The sequence below is a fragment of the Bos indicus x Bos taurus genome, chromosome 16 (assembly GCF_003369695.1).
Source record: "Bos indicus x Bos taurus breed Angus x Brahman F1 hybrid chromosome 16, Bos_hybrid_MaternalHap_v2.0, whole genome shotgun sequence".
Lineage (NCBI taxonomy): Eukaryota > Metazoa > Chordata > Mammalia > Artiodactyla > Bovidae > Bos > Bos indicus x Bos taurus.
The window spans coordinates 63,438,069-63,458,434 of record NC_040091.1 but is presented as its reverse complement, the minus strand read 5'-3'; the positions used below and the strand labels follow the sequence as shown (position 1 = coordinate 63,458,434).

The 20,366-nt window shown below is 40.4% G+C and overlaps 1 protein-coding gene across 1 annotated transcript in view; it reads right to left on the bottom strand.

Annotated features, from left to right (window-relative positions):
• Positions 1-200: 200 nt before the first annotated feature.
• The window catches only part of LAMC1 (laminin subunit gamma 1), a 121,463-nt gene continuing 101,297 nt past the window's right edge, over positions 201-20,366 (bottom strand). The window contains exons 17-28 of the mRNA XM_027565527.1: positions 19,873-20,051; positions 18,624-18,780; positions 15,853-16,058; positions 15,337-15,416; positions 13,368-13,505; positions 12,692-12,836; positions 10,862-11,011; positions 10,481-10,595; positions 9,312-9,511; positions 7,911-8,069; positions 5,192-5,291; positions 201-3,239 (exon numbers count right to left, since the gene is read on the bottom strand). Coding sequence (XP_027421328.1) covers positions 2,983-3,239; positions 5,192-5,291; positions 7,911-8,069; positions 9,312-9,511; positions 10,481-10,595; positions 10,862-11,011; positions 12,692-12,836; positions 13,368-13,505; positions 15,337-15,416; positions 15,853-16,058; positions 18,624-18,780; positions 19,873-20,051 — 1,886 coding nt within the window. The 3' untranslated portion in view covers positions 201-2,982. The remainder of the gene's footprint in view (positions 3,240-5,191; positions 5,292-7,910; positions 8,070-9,311; positions 9,512-10,480; positions 10,596-10,861; positions 11,012-12,691; positions 12,837-13,367; positions 13,506-15,336; positions 15,417-15,852; positions 16,059-18,623; positions 18,781-19,872; positions 20,052-20,366) is intronic.

Below are 20,366 nucleotides of genomic sequence, written 5' to 3'. Positions count from 1 at the left end.
TCCTCCTCCAGGGGATCTTTCCGACCCAGGGATCAAATTCATTATCTCTTGCATCTCCTGCACTGGCAGGTGATATACTCACCCACACTGGATTATTCTCAGGAAAATCATCCAAAAAATACACTATGGGAAGCTTCCCCTTTGTCATCCCTTTTAAAACATCTTACATCCCCAGTACCACACTCAAGCCACACCGAGTATAAAGGGTTACAAATATTCAGATTTTATTATAAATAAAATACTGTTCTTTTTAACATAAAAAAATGCCAAGTGTTGCATTTTTTTTTACCACCCTGGAGAGCAAGACTGTAGAGATTAAGGCAAACAGCTCAAGTGAAGGCACATGGAAAAGGGCCACAGTTGGAATTGAAAGGGAAACTTCCAGGGAACAGCTATGTATGTTCCCTGCGACACCCCGCATTCTGCAGCAGCCACCCTGTCAGTTTCATTACATATAATACAGATAACTGGAACTATACAATACAATAATGGCTATATTGCAGGAGTGTAATGAAGGTATCCTCTTATAAAGAACTTTTATTTTAAAAATAAAATTCTGTTTAAAAATATACCACATAGATGGAAAAGGAGAAAAGAAACCACCAATCTCCCCAATTTCACTGTGGCCTAAGACTTACTGGAGTGAACCTGACCCACGGGCTCGGTGGGAGAACCACCTTCGCAGTCTATCTTCAGTCCTTTTCCTGCAACCTTGACCAAAACGTCTACTGGGATGTGACCACGTAACAAGAGGAACTAGCTAGGAAACACTGATGTGAACACTTGGCAAGAAGAGTCATGCCTCCTGTGATGGGAGAAGAGGCCTGAGAGGAGGGGTGGAGTGATGCCAGGTCAAGACACCGCTAAGTCAACTCTGGGATGCGAGGAGGAGACGGAAAGGAGAAGAACGAGGACAGACCACCTCTCCCACTCTACCTGTCCACAGTGCGACCCCTGACGCCTTACCAGTGCTCAGTAATCACGCACTTCCCGATCAAAATGATCCAGCCAGTCTAAACAACTGCCAGAAAGGATATTTCCAGCTCATCCCTGGCTAGGCTCACACTGATGGTGAAGATGTCCTTCAGCACGCTTTCCCAATTCCAGCATTCCCTGTCAACCTGGCGTTCCTGCTCTGGGGCAGGCGTTAAGAACACTGTGCTGTGGTTGAGGACCACCAGGACTGCAGTGGAAGAGGGCTCCAGGTACCTCTTTCTCATGGCTGTGTGTGGAGGAAAGCAGGTGGATGTGAATGTCAGAGAATAGACATGCTGCAAACACAAGGAGAAGAGCAGACCAACGGGGAGCAAATCCAATCCAAAGAAAGGCAGATGAAAGAGAAGGAGGTATACAGACGCACTGTGCCAGTGAAGAGGAAAAATGGAGTGAAGAAGTGAGCAGACAGTGTCATTCCAGAAACAGGACAAGGGTATTTACATAAACTCCTTACTCTATAATCATGATAAACAACAACAAAAAAAACACATTCACACAAAAATATAAATTTGAAATAATTAATAGCACCAGTGTGTCAGATAATAGTTTCTTTCCCCCGCTACGCAAAGTACAAAGTTGCATAGTGTTAAAGGCTATATATGAATCTTGAAGGCAGGCTGGCAGGAGGAGGAAGGGGTTTGTGGCAGAGAATCATCACGCTGCGATCTTGGAAGAAAATCACAGAGCTGAGGACCAGAAGTTGAGAAGCCCACTAGGAAACTCCATGTAAGGGCCTTCCGTCTACACTTGGAGGGGAAGGTCTAGAGGTGTCTGGATCACAAAGTGCAGGAACTAGATGGTGTTGGCAGCTGCGTGAAATACTGAGTGCAAGTATTTGCCACCAGGATTTGGCAAACAATGTGTTTTGAGGGATTCTACGTGACGGGAACATCAGAAGAAAACGGAAACTAAAAAAAGGGTCTAATATTTCATCTCTCCCCAATGGAAGAAAAATGGATACGTGGGATCCTGACAATGCAAGTCACATCTAAGTTCTATCCCTTTGCTAGAAAAGATTAGGACAAGGAGGCTTTTGCTTTGTTTGTCAAGATCTTAAGGACCAACCACCCTTCTCTGCCAGGTAACAACACTAGTTCCAAGACTAATATACTAAAAAAAAAAGCTCTAAGAATTAGTTTGATTTTGGAAAAAAAAAAAAAAACTTTAGTGGTTATCATATCCCTATTTCTTCTGTATAAATTCCACTTATAGGAATAGAAGGTGTCTGTTGGTGAGTGCAAGCTGCCCGTTCAGATTTAAAGTATCAGCTGCCCAAAGATCTGAAGAAAGTTTATCTTCCTAGTCAATTATTAACATCTGAGAAAATGTTCGGCCTACTTCTGCAGTCTCATATTCTCCTGGAGACTGTCACAAATCATTGCATCCTTACCCGTGGATGGCTCAGTGTCCTAAACTCAAATAGCTAAACAACGGATGATGGCTCTCGACATTCTGAATGACCAATACCTTTGGCACAGGAGGTGTATCTCCTTTTTGCTTAAAAGGACGAGGGGCAGGAGATGTAGATGCATTTTCTTTGCCTAAAGACTGGATATACTGGCCATCACAATGCTACTGTTAGTAGCCAAACTTTTCCTTCATAGAAACAAGAGTACTGAGACTGAGGAGGTTCTGTTGGCATCAGTGAGAAAGGGAGGGCTACTTGCTCAGCCCTGGCATACAATGGTTCCCACGAAGTGTTTGAGCCGCAGTACAGCAACGCAGGATGCCACGTCCTTATGCAACTCGGAAGGGACAGGTGGGTCTGAGGGAGCGCCGTTAAGTGGAAGAGAGACTTTATTAGATAGAACCCTTTGTTCCTGATTCACGATGTTTAATTTGCTTCTCTTTAAAACTGTGTGACTTTTCCTGGTTCAATAGGACAGTGGTGGAGAGCAGCAGAGAGTGGGGGGGGCAGGGGTCTGAAAAATGTAATCTTTGTGTGCAGGCACTCTGTGGCCTCACAGTGGCTCCCTAAGGAAGACGCTAGGGCTTCTCAATGGACGGGGTGTTGAAGCAGCCGGAGGGTAGGGTCTTCTTGATGTCTTCCAGGTTGCGAATGTCCTTCAGGATCTCCTCGATGTCTCGGTTATAGTCCATGATGGCAGCCTCCTGCTTCCTGGCTTCGTTCTCCAGGTTGGACACCTTCCTGTCTAGATCACTGACTTTCATTTCTTCTTTGGCTTTGTTCAGGGTGCCTTCAATCTCATTTAGCTTGTTCAGGTCCACTGTGTCCAGCTGCCCTACAGAGTCAGAAGAGGACAGACGTGTTCAGTACGAATTATGACATCACTCCACAAGTACCGCCCCCCGGCCCCCAAACCCACCAGCCTTTTCATAAAGGAAGACCAGCAGCTGCCATTACACAGAAGTGGCCTGAGAACTAGACGCCTAACTAATGAGAACACACAGCACAGAGAACTCTATTTGACGCACTGAGGTGACCTCCATGGGAAGGAAGTCCAGAGGGCTGCGGGTATGTGTATATGCATGGCTGGTTCATTTCGCTGAAGAGCAGACACTAATGCAACATTGCAAAACAACTGTACTCCGGTCAAAGTTAATTAAAAAAGGGAGGGGGCACGAACAATGCAAACCAAGCACAAACACTGACCTAACCCAGCAGGGATGGGCAGAACATATCATGAATATTGGGGCTGGATTTTTTCTTTTTTTCCCTCAGAATATGGTTTCTGTGAAATGTTTTCTGAATATATAGCTCCTATGTCCTAGCCCTTGTGCCTTACTTGTGGTTTGAAGGTAATCTAGTAACGTTTAATCCCTTTTTCTTTTTCATGTTTATATATGTAATCTTTTTGTCCTTTTAGTGCCCTTTAATAAACATAAAAATCTTTAAGCTAGAACCCTAAGCCCTCAGCTCTTCGATATCAGGGAGACTGGGTTGCTTTGGGGGAGTGTTACCCTGCTCCCAGAGTTAGACTCTATTATAGAAGCCCTCCTGTGGAGAATGGCCAGGGTTGAAAGGCTGAAATAATTTTAGCAAAGCTTTGCTTTAAAATTAGCATGAAAAAGAGTCCCTTTGAAAGCAACTATTTCTATATAAACGAAAACAGACAGCCAGCTGCGGTACTTGATGTATACTGTACTTGATTAAATTCTCACAAGACCATTTGACATCAATGATTCTCAGATGTTAAGTAATTTGCCCAAATTTGCACAGCTTACAGGCAACAAAGCAACGATTCCAACCCAAGTCTGACTAACTTTAAAAGCCAAACTTTTCTGCCACAAAAGCTACCTCTTCTAGCTTACTTTCATTTTAAAATCCATCTGCTGGCCCATAATTTATTATTCCTCAAAATTAAGACAGATAAAAATATCACATACACCCCACAAAACAAAACATTGACCAAAACCAAGCTTTAAAGACTAACACATTAAAACAGGATGCCTTGCTACACAGCTGTCCTAGTTAAGAGTATCGTGTGCGTGCTAGGTCACTTCGGTCGTGTCCGACTCTGCAACCCTGTGGACTGTGGCCTGCCAGGCTCCTCTGCCAAGCAAGAATACTGGAGTGGGTTGCCATGCCCTCCCCTCCAGAGGATCTTCCCAACTCAGGGATCGAACCTGGGTCTGCTACCTGGCAGGTGGATTCTTTACTACTAGTGCCACGTGGGAAGCTCACTGGTTAGAGAAATTACAGCTCTATAATGCAGACTGGTGACAAAGTACATCTATCCTATAAAGGGGCCTGCTCCCTATCAAACTGGACTAAAGGAAAATTTCAATATGCTTATATTTCCTTCAAAACAAAAGCCTTTTCTCTCATTTTGCATAAAAACCATCAGCTCATCAGACTATTCTTTAAAGTGCTCTTTCATTCTATCACTGAAATCCTTCACTTCAAACTCTCTGAAGACATTCTGCCAGCGGGACGAGCTAAGAATGATCATTGCTCAACCCTATTATAAATCTTGACCATAAAAGAGCCATGCTACCTGGCAGCAAACCTTTAAAATTTTATTAAGTCCTTGGATCATGGTCAGATTCCAATACTGAGGTCAGATTCCATGGAAGGACCTAGTAAGTACATGCTGAATTAATACAACTTAAAAGTCACGATTCAGTTTATACAATCTTTGCACTATAATATCTACTTTTGAGTCAACGATCTCAGATCCCAAGAACAGTACAAAGAATTCAAAGACTGCCTACAATGACTACAGTTACTTACCAAGCTGCTCCAGGAGGTCATTAATAAGGTTGAGAAGGTTGGTAACAGAGTTTTTGGCTTTTCTGGCATTGATCTCGGCTTCCTGAGCTGCCTGTGAAGCCTGTACACCAAAAAAGGATAAATAATAAATGATACATTTTCGTCTTCTTGAAATATCTTTCCCCAATGAGTCAACAAATCTAATTTTCAGATGGTTTCCCTTCTTTTTTTGGGTCATAGCTTCATGTTGAGGATGTTGCTATTTTTAATTTACATGACCGTCATAAAAAGGTAGTCGTATACCTATACTGTATCTGTATTTCAAAGATCAATGTTATTATTTCTTTTTCTCACTTTCTTACTCAAGAATACATGAAGGTGTATTCAAAATAAAACCCATCAAGCAGAAACAAGTTACTCAAAATTTTTTTTTGTGGTTCTTTGCTTCTCCTTTTTTAAAAATTTAACTAAATTTATTTATTTTTCAGCCACCCCATGTAGCATGTGGGACAGATCCCCAACCAGGGACTGAATCTGCAACCCTGCAGGGGAAGAGTGGAGTCTTGACCGCTGGACCACCCAGAAAGTCCCTGCAAGTTACTTTTTAAGGATGAATACAAAAACAATTAATACATTTTAGAACTAGAACATGTCCTCCAAGACTTGATTATTAGAAATAGCCTCTTCTCAGAAAATTTTCCTAATTATGTGATATTCTTTTAAAACTCCCTCTCCCCCTGTAATCACACACATACATACACACACAAACTGAGACAATACAATTTACATTTTAAAAAATCAACCAAAGGTAAATCTATTTGGGAAAATTCCATGAAACCTGAACAAATATGCTTCTGCATGAGTCACAGGAAATGGCAATGGAAGAGGAAGTGTCTAAGGATCAGAAAACAGATGCTCTCACAAATAAATCTGGTCGGGATATACACCAGGAGCTTTGAGCTTTCCAACACAGAACTGTTTTTCCTAGTTTTTTCTGGGTCAACAGAAATACAAAACTTTTGGATAGAGAAACAATGTGAAAATTTTAAAAAGAAAAGAAAGCAAGAGGAAAAACCCTTCAGAAATAAAGGATTAATCTCTGTTCAAATCGCAGCCACTGTGTCTTCCCGGGCAGTCTGCAAATATCCTAGCAGAGCTGCTGGCCCTCAGACTGCAAGTCACTGATGGCATTTACCCTGCTGTCTGCAGCCCCCTCTTCTAGGAACAACTGTGAGCTTTCACCCTTTTCCTTAAAAAAATAGGTTACAGACTCCAATAATACTGATGCAATTCTGGCCTTTCAGGCTATTTAACTATAAATGGGATAATACACATGAGGGTGCCCTGTGCTCCTTATAAATTATTTACCAAAAGGAATAAAAGATAGATCTTTTTTCTTCCCTTTGAATGGAATCCATACCCTCTTTGAGGGTATGAAGATATAGAGAATATATATCTTTTCCTTTCTTTGAACAGGCTCTAAATCTCAGGATTCTATGACTGCATTAAAAAAAATAAAATCCAGAGACCCTCAGCACATATGAAAAACACACATTTTTACTATGTGGGAATTTTCACTTGAGACATACCTTGCTATAGAAAATTCAGATAATCCAAAACAAAAATCAAAAAATGCATAATAAAATAAGGTATTCGCAAAGGGATACTTCTGTTATCACTTCCCTAAGGACTTCATTAGATTAACAAGCTTAGTAATTCTTCTTTCTATCCCAAGGTGAAAATGATCTACCATGATCATTTATACAGTCACTCAGTTGTGTCTGACTCTTTGTGACTTCATGGATATAAAGTCCATGGACTTCTCCAGGCCAAAATACTGGAGTGGGTAGCCTTTCCCTTCTCCAGGGGATCTTCCCAACCCAGGGATTAAGCTCAGGTCTCCTGCATTGCGGGCAGATTCTTTACCAGCTGAGCCACCAGGGAAGCCCAAGAATACTGGAGTGGGTAGCCTATCCCTTCTCCAGCAGATCTTCCCAACCCAGGATTTGAACTGGGGTCTCTGCATTGCAGGTGGATTCTTCACCAGCTGAGCTATGAGGGAAGCCCACACAAAGGACTTCATGTCTTGTCATGACTGTGATTATAATCAGATTGAACCGGAAAGAAATTATTTACATTGTGACTCCACTAGTATTTTAAAAGCAAAATATTGCATAAAACAGAAAAATGGACCCCAGTCCTTCGGAGGACCACACATTCACAAGTTAATTTTGTTACAAACAGAGCTATGTATACACATCATCACAATAAGTGAAAAACTGAATTGGATATAAATTTGGTATGTTTTGTCATCTTCAAATCTGTCCTTTTACACAAGAAACTGGTCTTTGCTAAAGGCAAGTTGCTGGGAGACTAAGAGGAGGAAGGAAATTAACTTTTCATTGCATTCCTTTTTTTCCCCTTTCTGACTATATCCCATTTATGAATTACTCATTCAAAAATATAAATACATACTTTCAAATGTCCTAAAGCCTCAAATGTGTAAAACAATGTTTTGCTTTTAATTGAGAGTAGCTTTGGAAAGGAACTCTTGTGCAACAGTCTGGCAGAAGATCCAAATTCTTTGTCTTCTATGTAAGTTACTAACCCAATTCTTGATCAGGAAACACAATTGAAAACAGAAGTCTATAGGAAAGAGACTCCTCAACAAGTCAGGAATCTTTCATCACTGAACACCCTTCACTTTCTACTCGTTAGCAAAAATGCCAAAATCACTCACCATCCCTGCCATCATCATATCCTGGTCAGCATCTTCTTGTTTTTTCTTCAGCTCTTTTTCTGCTTCCTGTAGTTGTTTCAACATATTATTCACCTCGTTATCCAGATCTGTAACTTCTGCAAAAGTCCTTTCAGCTTCTGCCTTGGTGCTGGTAGCGTTCTAGACACAAAATAAACAATTGCTGATGAAAAAATGTTTTCCTTTCTCTAAAGGATTCGGTCGCTCAAAACTAGGATACAGAAACAACAGGGCAATCATTCGCCCTATAATTTGTACTGTAAGTTGAATTATGTTATCATTTATTTGGGCTACAAATAGCAGTAATGAAAAAAATAACATTACCACCTAACATAATAACATTTTACAAAGCACTGTTATTTGTATCCTCTTATTTAATCCAGTTAATAAAAATTCCTGTTCTATCGTTGCCATTTTTACTTGGGGTCACATCGCAGCAACATTTAACTGGTGTATACTTTCCACCGCATCACACTGATTAGACTCTTTCACATGGATAACTTTCTATTCAAAGCTAGTCTTATTCTAGTTGGCAGTTCATTATAATGTACAAAAAGTCCATAATCCTGAAATATGATATATCTGCTCTAAATAAACTAAAAAAATGCATGTGATTTTCAAACACATGTAAGTTTCAATCAGCTCCAATCTCTCCTTTAAATGAAACAGACTGATCTTTAAGTAGGAGAAAGCCAGCCAAAAGAAGTTATTCTTTAAGATGAGTAGAAAGAATCCTGGCACGGGCAGCTATAAAAATTCTAAAAACGGTAGGGCTTAGATATGGAAATACGTTTGAAAGTGGGCGGGGCATGAAACACTGTAAAGACTTGACACTCTAAATAAGACAGAAAAAAATAAACTATCCATGGCAGGGAACTGTGTTTATTTAGAAAGAGTTCTTTAGAAAAATCTTTAGAAAGAACTGATTTTTTTGTGGGAGGGGACTCTATGGGTCCCTGAAGCCATCTCCCTCCTCACAACTCAGACCCTGCCACCAAGACATAGTAGAGATTTTAGAGTAAAGGACCCTTTCTCTCTTTCGTTGTATCACACAGCACGTGGGATCTAGTTTCCTGACCAGGGACTGAACCCGCACCCCCTGTATTGGAAGCATGGAGTCTTAACCACTGGACTGCCAAGACAGTCCCAAAGGACCGTTTCAGTAACTCTCCCCTCTTAATCAACATGGTTACCTGCTCTAATGCTTGGTTAAAAAGGAATGACAAAGATGGAGTAATATAACTTTAATGGAGTCAAGGAAAAAATGTGCAAGACCTCTCAGTGTGTGTGCAGGGCAGGGGTCTGGAAAGAACCTGGAAAACGACTAGAGAACAGAGAACATGTGAGCAGAGGCCTGGTTCCGGACAGGAGGGGCGCGCACACCTTCTGGACGGCGCTGGCAATCCTCTCCGCCTCGTGGGCCTTGTTCCTGGCCTCGGTGGCATCTGCGGCGGCATTGCCCAGCGCCTGCTGAGCTTCCCTGGTCTTTTCATTGGCTTCAATTATGGTCTGGTTGATGGCAGGGATTCTCCTTAGGGCCTCCTCTGCAGCCGTCTTGTTATCATTCACTCGCCTATCAAAATCTAAAACAGGTTCCAGGAATGCATTTGAACTAAACTCTCAACAAGCCAAAAGGGAAACTTTCAGGGAGCTGTCATGAGATTTTGTTTTATGAACAATGGAAGTCAGGGCAAAAGAATGAGAAACAACAGGGACTGAAATCTTAGGAGAACAAAGCTCACAGCCCGATATGGAAGGTTCGTGAGAATGAACACCTGCTTCTGCAAGGCAAATTCTCACTTGAAACATTTATTTTCATGCAGAACCGAGGATGCTATCACCTCCACCTCAACCAATATTGAAAGATGTAGCTTGTTCTGTGTTTGCTATGTGTAAGGTACTGAGTTGAGAGCTTTATGAATTTTTGTAACTGCATCATTGGTATATGTTAGAAAATTGAGGATTAAAAAGGTAGATCATTTTTTCAAGGATTCACAGTAAGAGTAAGAGGTAGATCAGGGATTGTAACTCAAACCCACTGACAAAGAGCCCATACATTCAACCATTATCCTGTAAAGCTTCTGTATTTACAGAACTTATATTTATCAGAGGCAAGTTCAAGGCTATACAGTGAATTGAGCGTAGTTCTTTTTTATCTTGGGTAAAGAAAGAAAACAAAGACTGAGATGCAACTGGCAAAGAAAATTAAAGATACTCTCAATTTACCAATACTAAACAGATAAATAGGCATATCTTGATTATAAGAAATATACTTTTTTTTTTTTGGTTTTCATACCATGGGTAAAATGACATGAACTCTGGGATTTTTCTTTGAAATATTGGACATAAAAAAGGTAGGGAAGGTGCTGAGGGATAAAGTAAGTGCAGTAAAAATCTTAATTGTTGAATCTGAATGACAGGTATACAGGATTTATTATACTATTATCGCTCATACTGTATGTGGTCAGAAAATCTCATAGTAAAAATCTTTAACAAAAGAAAGAAGAGCAGCCTCACAGAGGACATTTACCCTGCTGCCTCCCCGCTCATACCTTTCAGGTTGTTGAGAATGTCATTGGCTTCTTGTAAGGTGTTTCGTCCCTTTTCGGCAGCTTCTTCCGCAAGGGCCTTGGCAGCATCAGCTCGGGCAAGGAGCTGGTCAGCAGTCTGCAAACACATGGCAGATGAGAGGACAGAGCCTCCTAGGTAAAGCCTCCTCCCTCCTAGCAGACCGGGCGCCTCCAGGCCACCCCACTCTGAGCAGCCAGCATGCGACAGGCTAGGCCTGGGCAGCAGCAGAGAACCCTCCTCTGATTTCTTCTTTGTGGGTTTTGTTGCTTCTGCAATTTGTGGTGACGGCTCAGACACAGCTTACAGTCAGACAATTTCAATTTTTGCCTCACGAAATGAAGCAATCTGCAAAGCAAACCAACCTGCTGTTCAGTCTTTCCTTTCTCCAGAAGTTTCTTTACTTCAAATTCTTTGCCTCTCATGTCATCTCTGAGGTCCTCGTAATCTTTCAACTTCTGGTCAATCAGACGGTCCAGATCTTCAGCTTCCTTCTTGATTTTATTTGCCTCATTCTATGAAAAGCAAGCAAGATCACATATGTTAGAAAAAACAACCTAAACTGCCCAAAAGATAGCCTCGGTAACTCTGTAATACTTAGTAGATAGTTTTGAAAAGAATAGCACAGGGCAAGATTTTATGGACCTTTTTAAGAAAAAAAAAAAAAAGAGGTATACCCTACCTATACACAGTAAAATGCACAGTACTTAGTTTAATGAGTTTTGACAAATATATTCACCTGTGTAACCAAACCCCAATCAAGATACACAGTATTTCCACCCAGGAAATGCCCTTGTATTTCTTTCCAGTCCATTTCCCCACCCACCTCTCCAACAATGTGGCTGTCACTGGTCTGTTTTTTAAATCATCATAGATTAGTTTCGCCTATTATCAAATTCCATATATAGGAAATCATAAGTATGTACAAACCTAGATAGCATATTAAAAAGCAGAGACTTTACTTTGCCAACAAAGGTCCATATAGTCAAAGCTATGGTTTCTTCAATAGTCATGTAGGGATGTGAAAATTGGGCCATAAAGGTGGCTGAGAGCCAAAAAATTGATGTTTTTGAACTGTGGTGTTGGAGAAGACTCTTGAGTCCTTTGGACTGCAAGGAGATCAAACCAGTTAATCCTAAAGAAAATCAATCCTGAATATTCATTGGAAGGGCTGATGATGAAGCTGAAGCTCCAATACTTTGGTCATCTGATGTGAAGAGCCGATTCATTAGAAAAGACCCTGATGCTGGGAAAGACTGAAGGCAGGAGGAGAAGGGGATGACAGAGGATGAGATGGTTGGATGGTATCACCAAATCAATGGACATGAGTTTGAGCAAGCTCCGGGAGATGGTGATGGACAGGGAAGCCTGGCGTGCTGCAGTCCATGGGGTCACAAAGAGTTGGACACAACTGAGCAACTGAACAATGACAACAACAGTATGTACATGTCTGAAGAGATTTAAAATATTATGATAAAAACAAAGACCTCAGACATAAGAATGGAAACTTAACATATTTCAAGTTTAGTGTAAAAAATACACCATTTATATAGAACCTGGTGTGAGGATTCATGATTAGAGTACAGATGAAATAAAATATCATCAATCCCCAAATATTTTGCTTGCCCCAAAGCATCCTGACATAGTTCTTTCATTTAAACCACTCATTTCTCTCTTGTTCAAAAGCAGATAGTGCCTGGGAGCAACGATCTAGATGTCAGATATAATGTGGATTTAGAAGTGATTATTCATATCACTGAAGGAGTCTTTTCTATTTAATGTTTATAATCACAGGATTATTTTACCTCAATAAGTTTTTTCAGGCAAGGCTTTATTGGGGCCCCTGCTGCAGCAGGGAGGAGTGAGAACAAGTAACACTTGTTCACTCGTTCACTGAAAAGGGTGAGCCTGTTCCTTATATGGGGTGAGGGCAGGGGTGTATTAACGTATCTAACCTAGAACTCTGACTTTACCAGTAAGTCAATGGGAGGTCAGAGGAGGTACTGTGTTGGCCAATATCGTAAGATCTTATGGAAAAACCCAAACGAACCTTTTGGCCAACTCAATAGGGACTGATGACAGTTGAGGGGCAGTCAGAAGAGCGCTCCCCCAGACTGAGGGGGCATGTGGGTGTGTGTTTGGTGGGGAGAGAGTGGGGGTGGCAAGTCTGTGCAGGCAGGCTGTCAGCCCAATACCTCCAGTGCTTCCGAATCCACAGGAGTGAGCTGGGCTACACTGGCATAGATCTCCACCGCTTTATCACCAGCCTTCTTGGCCTCCTCGTGTACTCGGGCAGCTTGCTTCTCTAGATCCTGGGAGATGTTCTTCGCTTGTTCGTACCTAAGGAACAAAAAGATGTGACCTAATGAAAACCTACATTCCTTTTAGCATCTTAATGCTCATCAGATTCATTCTAGTTTAAATCATCGTGACAGTATTTTCAAAACCTCAAAGAAATGCTATATTAAAATGCTATTATTTAATACCAATATAGCTTAAATTTCTATTTCACCTCATCACTTTATAGCATATAATGTACCATACACTTTCTTATTTCAGACACTTTTTAAATATATGTAGCTTATTTTCTCTGCTTATTCTGTGATTATTTTTTCTCTTCTCATTTATGCAGAATTTTAACATGGTTAGTTAGAAAGTAACATGGTTAATCTTTACCATTCTCTGCTGATACAGCAATTGGATCAAATAAAATCTCTGTGGCTCTAGATCCCTTGCTCTAATTACTGCATCATTTCAAAAGCACGATTAATAAAAGATACCTTACTGCATGAATGTCTGACCTGAACTCACCAGCATTTAATTCTTCATTGAACTGGTGCCACTTACAAGAACAATTTAAACTGTACTCACTTTCTATTAAGCTCTTCAATCTCAGATGCTGTTTGATTTTCTCCTGCTAGTGTCCTCAAAAGCAGATTGTATGCCTCAGCTGAGGTATCATTCGCTGTCTTCGCTACTCGTACAATGTCATCAGCTTCTTGTTTATGGCTATATAACATAACAGGAAAAACAAGTCATGAAACAGAACCTTTTAATAGGGAAAGAAGCAGAATTCAGGTAAAGCTTACCTTATTATATACATACATTACCATGGGCAGAGTTCCACAAATATTGAAAAGTCTTATAAATTTGGAATTTTGTTATCATTTCAGTGGGGCTGAGTTTATAAATAAGCATTCTATAATCTGAGAAAATGACACTTCCCAGGAAGATTAATGATATAAAATACATAGGGACAAATGCTTTTACTTCCTAAAAATTACTTTTAAATTTAATTATTTAAGAATATTTATACGTGAAACCATGTATGCTGGCAAGAACTCGTTTCTCTAGTCATAAACACAAATCTCAGACCTCCTCTTTAATGGCTACTCTGGTTCTGTTACTACCTAATCTTAAAACCCCTTTGACTATTCAGATTTCTCACATGCAACCTAGGAAGAGTAATTCAATGCCAAATGGCAAAGAACACATCAACTGGAACTGCTGAGCAACTGCTAAGTTTTTTTTTTTTCAGCTCTAAAATTTCATATTACATTGTCACACTGCAATACATGGCCCTTCTTTTTGATCTGATAAACTTTCCTTCAAATTTCATGAAAGAAGTACACCACAATTAATTTATCTCCAAGACCTAATTTTTCTTGGGAGCTTTCTATTAATGTTTTCAGCTGTCTTCTTTTAATCAGAAAATCCAGCTCTGAAACCATGAATGCTCTATGAACTAAATTACAGCAGTTTACACACTCACATTTACAGAGAACAGAAAGAGAGCACATATGTTAAAGCAAAAAGCCAATGCAATTGCTCAGACACTGAGGCTAAAATTCTATCAGGTTTTATTTAAGCACCCTAGACCCATGAGGTCTACTGTTTTGCAATGCATTTATAAACATTTATTGAGTACTTATTGTATGTCAGATACTGTTTCAAGCACTGGGACTTCAGCAATGAATAAAGCACACAAAAACGCCTGCCCTCACAAGGACTACATTTTTAGCAATTTTATTTTTTAAAAAATGCTTTAACTTGATGCCTTCTACAATTTAAAGTCTTCTTAAGAAATCGCCTTACTTTTAATCAGGAAAGAAATGATCTGTTTGGCTAATTTTCACATGTATGATGGGTTATTAAATATTTTCTATTGAAACTTGAAAATAAAACATTTTTGTTAAAAATTTCAAAATTAAAAACAACGACGACGACAAGGGACTTCAACGGTGGTCCAGTGGTTAAGAATCCGCCTGCCGATGCAGGGGGACATGGGTTCAATTCCTAGTCTGGAAGGATCCCACATGCGCAGAACGACTAAGCTCACAAGCCACAACTACCGAGTCTGTGTGCCCTGGAGCCTGTGCTCCGCAACAAGAGAAGCCACGGCAATGAGAAATCCCACACTGCAACAAAGGGCGGCCCCCGCTCAGCGCAACCAGAGACAGAACACATGCAGCAACAAAGACCCAGCGCAACCGAAAGTGAATAGACAAAAAGGTTTTAATTAATAACCTTGAAAAAGCAGCTAAGTTCTGAGCTTATCTATTAAGGTTTCAAAATTTAAAATCCAAATTTTCCTTAGATATGTAGATACAATTTCCCTCCAAACCATCATATTCTAATATTCAAAATAAATACTCTAATATCAAAGGAAAGGGAAGAAAAGAGTACATGTAGTTCTTTTCAGAGTACAGTATGTAACATTTCAGAAAAGAGGGCAAACTTTGCAGAAGTAATTATGTGGGAAGTGTCTGTGGGTGTAGGATGGAACCATGTACATGTCATAAGCCACAACTTAATCATTAACAAGGGATCTGGAGGTTACCGTTCAGCAAGCTTCCGTGCCTCTTCTGCCAAAAGGGTCATGTTGTTGGGGTCTCCTGTAGACTCTGGCTGAGTGACTGACTGAAGAGGAAGGAAACAAGGCATTGATCTCAAGGGAGGGGATTATTTATATTAATAAACAAGCATCAAAACTAAAATTTTATCAATATTATTTAGAGAAAGAATGCCTCTTCATTTAAGAGATCTTCAGTTAATATCAGCATCCTTGACTACAGATTATTATTTCTATTTTCAGCAGAGAATAAAGAAAGCTTAAATTGCCTAGAAGGACCCAAACAAGAGACAGGACCCAGATGTCCTCTGGTTTTAATTCAGTTTGGGATAACTATTTCATGGCAACTATGAGCAGTGTGGCTTTCTTCCGCCATGTTTAGAGACAAACAAGAAGATACAAGGCATCAATTTATCGGAGGAAGCACTCCCCTACCAGTAAAAGACTTGCTGTCAATGACCAAGGGACTCCCCCAGTCCCTCTCAGACTGTCCCAGTCACTCACCACATTGGCAATGGCGACCTTTGCTTTCTCAAGTTCTCTGGATGCGATTTCAATCAACTGCTCTGTGCTTTCGACCCGGGAACGTGCTTGTTCAGCCAAGTTTCCGGTCTCTTCAATGGTATTCCGGATATTCTGTAAACGGCTAATTTGGCTGAATAAGGTGTTATTCACTCTCTGGAGGCGATCCATCAAATTTTGGTCTACATCTGCAATAGCAGTGCAGAAAAAAGTTCATAAATTATCTGAAGGGGGGTTACATATCATCTCATATGAAACCTGAGGCACTGCTTCTCATCATGCTTCCAAATACACCATCTTTCTGACAAGTCTCCCAAAGCCAGCAACAGAGCTGGTCAGTCCTCACTGTGCCCAGCAGTACCGCCACTGATACATTCAACCATGGTCTCCGATTGTGTTTAACTGGAGATGAACACAGCATCTCTCCCACTTGATGAGTCTCTCCTTTCTTACTCCACATGGCATCCCAGTCTTACACAATGACTGGCAAAGAGAAGACACTCAAAACATACTCAATGAAGCGAAGATTTTGACACTCCAGCACATGCAAGACTGAATAAAAATACAATGCTGGTAAAATCACTACCAGCCCTGAGAGCTGCACAGTTTTCTAAACTAGGAAAAACTCAGTTTGAAACAGAGGTTGAAATACAGCACTTTAAATTCATTCTTAAAATTTTAAACGAAGTAGACTCTTGCTGCCACCCCACACATCCATGTAATTTCAGACTGATCTTTGCTTTTGAATAGTTCTTTGAATTGTTCTTCCTTAATATTACCCATTCGATTTAAACCTCATAGCTGTACCCTAATCAATCAAGAAACAAATATAAGCCCATACAAAGATAATTCTGACATTATTAAAATTCTCACATCATGAGAATATACATATACAGAAACCATTAAGTCAGTCTTATTCAAACTGACCAGTTCTTAATTCTGCATGATGCTAGCGTTGGCATCTGAATTTTCGAAGGCACGTACAAGAGGTGAGAAGTTGAAGTCAAGATCAACGAAGGAGTACAGCCTTGGAAAACAACATCTTGGAAGCAGGGTCACCCAATCAATACACATGCAAAGCTGGTAGACTGCAAAATGCTCCTCTAACTACAGAATGACCCCGTTCAGATATTACTTAAACAATTCTTTGACAATCCAAAGATTTTTAACAAAACACAAAATAAAAAACAAGTTGAAATTACAGAGAATCACTTAGATTTAAGAAGCAGCCAATGAAATTAAGAAGCCCCTTCCATTCCAAACTTCAAGAAGATAACCTATCAATCTCTCTGGCCGGTTCTTTAGAGAAACAATAGTATCCCCCCAAAAAGGGAAGAGATAACCTAAGTGGATCACTTCAAAGCCCTCTAATTCCAAGTGTCCACTTGTACTGCATAATCTCCTTTCAAAACTGAAGAATAAACACAAGTTTAAACTACAAATGAATACTTAGGGAGAGTCTGAAAGGATAAATCATTATGAAGACATTCTTATTCTTGGCTAGTTGGGACCTAAGTGGGAAAGGTCAGCCAGGAACTCCATGAACCAGGACTTAGTGGGAGTGGATTTTAAACCCCAGTCTCACTCTGGTGGCTCCCAAAGCTAGCAGAAGCAGGAACCCATTATGCTCCCCATCCTTCAGGTGGCTTGGGGGAAGTGTGGCGGCCATGGCTCCTATTAGTGCTTCGTCCCACAGAATCATCTGCTTGGGTAGAGGAAAGGCTGTAGTCATTGTGGCTAAAAAGAGCCTTGTCTGCTGCGGCTCCACCAAGGTGTGGAGCCTGGATGAGTGGCAGTGCTGGCCGACCTCGCTTTCTTGCCTCTTGACTGAGCTCGAGGTGCTGGCACCAGAGCTGTGTGCCACACCCCACCTCTTAGGTGCCTGATCGGCACTAAGAATGACCACCCCACATTCAACTCTTCAACGGATATGGCCGGACAGATATGAATTTGTTGTTACAGGAGAATACGTTAATGGAAAAACGTGTGTCAAAATTTGAAAAATGAACATTCTAAAAAAAACCCCACCATTATTTATACAGAACAGGAAACCTATAAATTCTTCTTAATCTAGGTTTAAGACTTAAAATGTAACAACTAAAATAAAAAACATGTTTTCCACATCTCATTTTATTTTTCCATTTCTAAAAATTTACCTCATAGAACAATTTCTGGACTGTCCTACAAAAATTAAACAATCTTGCTCAAACCAGACACATCCAATTTCTTCCTTCTATACGTCAATCATTTTATAAAATTTTAGGAACATTTACAACACGAAATAAGCAACATATTTAGTTTTCGTTGACCCGTACCCTGACAAGACTTCTCTAACTCATAGTGTAAATGGAGTCAGTAGGGAAGCTGATCATTGCGGCCCCAAGTGTATTAATGTTAATGCGCATTTACTGTGGATATCTGGCAAGCACCTGGATTTCAATGATGGAAAAAACCCCACACAAAAGTAACCTCAGACCAACGGTGAGCACCTTGATCCAAGGATTTATAAAATGCTTGGGTTTTAACATCTAACCATGTCTGATGTAATGGGAGAATTACTTCTGCTTAGTGTATCTTAAAACATTGACAGGTTCTTTTCTACATGTTTAAAAGATGAAATCATTCATATTCTAAACATAGTTTAAAAACGGAGAAAGGATTTTATAAAACCATACTATTTAACCTTGAACTAAGAGCCACATCTAAAGACGGACCACCTCACAGAAATTACCCTCTTGTTTAACTTTGTGTACCTTTGACATCCTGGGCTTCACGAAGGAGGTCAGTAACTTCCCTCTCTACTTCCTTTAGCCTATCCTCAAAGGCTTGATCTGTCACCATCTCATCCCCAGTTCCAAGGTTTGCAATGAGATTCTCTAATTCCCGGAGTTTGGCTCGGTGATCAGCAACCTAAACATAATGAAAAAGGAAAAGGGAAATGTAGGCTGTATAAACATTCCTGAAGAACTTGATTGCAAGCCTGCAGAAATAATAATCAAAGAGGTGCTCTATAAGTGTGGAGGTCTACATACTCCATGTATGTAAACTTTTAAGTAGATAACAGGAGTAGTTTTTCCTCACTGCTCTGGTTTCAAAAGAAAAAATGTCAGGCTGATTCCGCTGACTTTAAACTCTGCATGCTGACGATTCTCCAGTTCTGATCGCTCTCTCCTGTTTGAGATTACTTTCCTGATATCGTCACTTGGCTCTCTGATAGGTATTCTCAACTTAACATCCAAAACTATACCCTTGATTTTTTTTCTCTTACACATGTATTCTCTGAATCATCTCCATCTCAATAAGTAGTGCCTCCAACTACCTTAAGTAAAACAATCCAAGATCCATCCTTGACTCTTCTCTTTCCCTATCCTGACCCTCTCTTATATCCTGCCTTGCTGAACACACATATTTATCTAATTCAGTCTAGGCTTTCCCTTTTGCCTATTCCTAACCATCCAACTGCATGCAGCAGAGTGTTCTTGAAGTATAAACTGAATTTCTCAGCTTAAAACTCTTTAGTATACTCCCATTGGATTTTGAATAAAATCTAAATTTCTAACTCTGGTCAACATGGTGCAACATAAGCAGTCTCTAACGATCTCTCCAGTCTTATCACAAACCATTCCCTCTTCATTCAGCAGGATCCAGATACCCTCGAGCTTCAAGGCCACTGTACCCCACGTTCCTTCTTCCTGGAACAGCCTACCCATCACTTCTCCTTTAGCTTGATCTTTCTTATCCTTAAGATCTCACCTTAAGTGAGTTTCCACAGAGGCTTTATAGAAAGTAGTTCTCCCTAGTTATTCTCTGCATTCTTTCTTGTACTTATCTCAGTTAGTATTCCTTTAATTTTTATTATGTGTCTCCCAGTCGGCACTTGAGCCCTTGAGAACAAGGGCTGGATCTATCTGGTTCGCCATATTTTCTCTAGAGCTGAGAGCTTAGGAAGTGCCCATTCAACATCTGCTGAATGAATGAACGCATGCACTGTTGACAGCTGACCTTATCCTTCACCAGCCGGTAACAAGCTGGACATTCCTGGCAGCCAGGCCAAGACCGATTGTAGAAATAGTTCTCTTCACACTGGTCACAGCGATTCCCCACAAAGCCTTCTCTGCATTCACAGCGACCATCGTCTTTGCACTGGAGGGAAAGAGACCCCTCAGGATGACAGTCACAGGCTGCAGAATAAAGGGAAAAGGGTACATAATAAGGAAAAAAACGGAAAACTGCATTTTCTTTAAGCTCAGAGTGATATCGATAAGCCAGCTGTACTATCATTAGAAGTAGATGCTTTGTGAAAAACAGGCCGATTTAGGAGAATTTAAATGGTTATGCCTGCTCAGCGGAGAAGACAGACATTTTTAAAACAACAGTAAATTTTAAAGTAAAGTGAGCATCTTTTGGAGGGAACATATTTCCTATGACTGAATAATTATACAAATATATGAAGTAGAAATCAGTCCATTACAGAAAGTGCCCTTTTCGTGCACTTC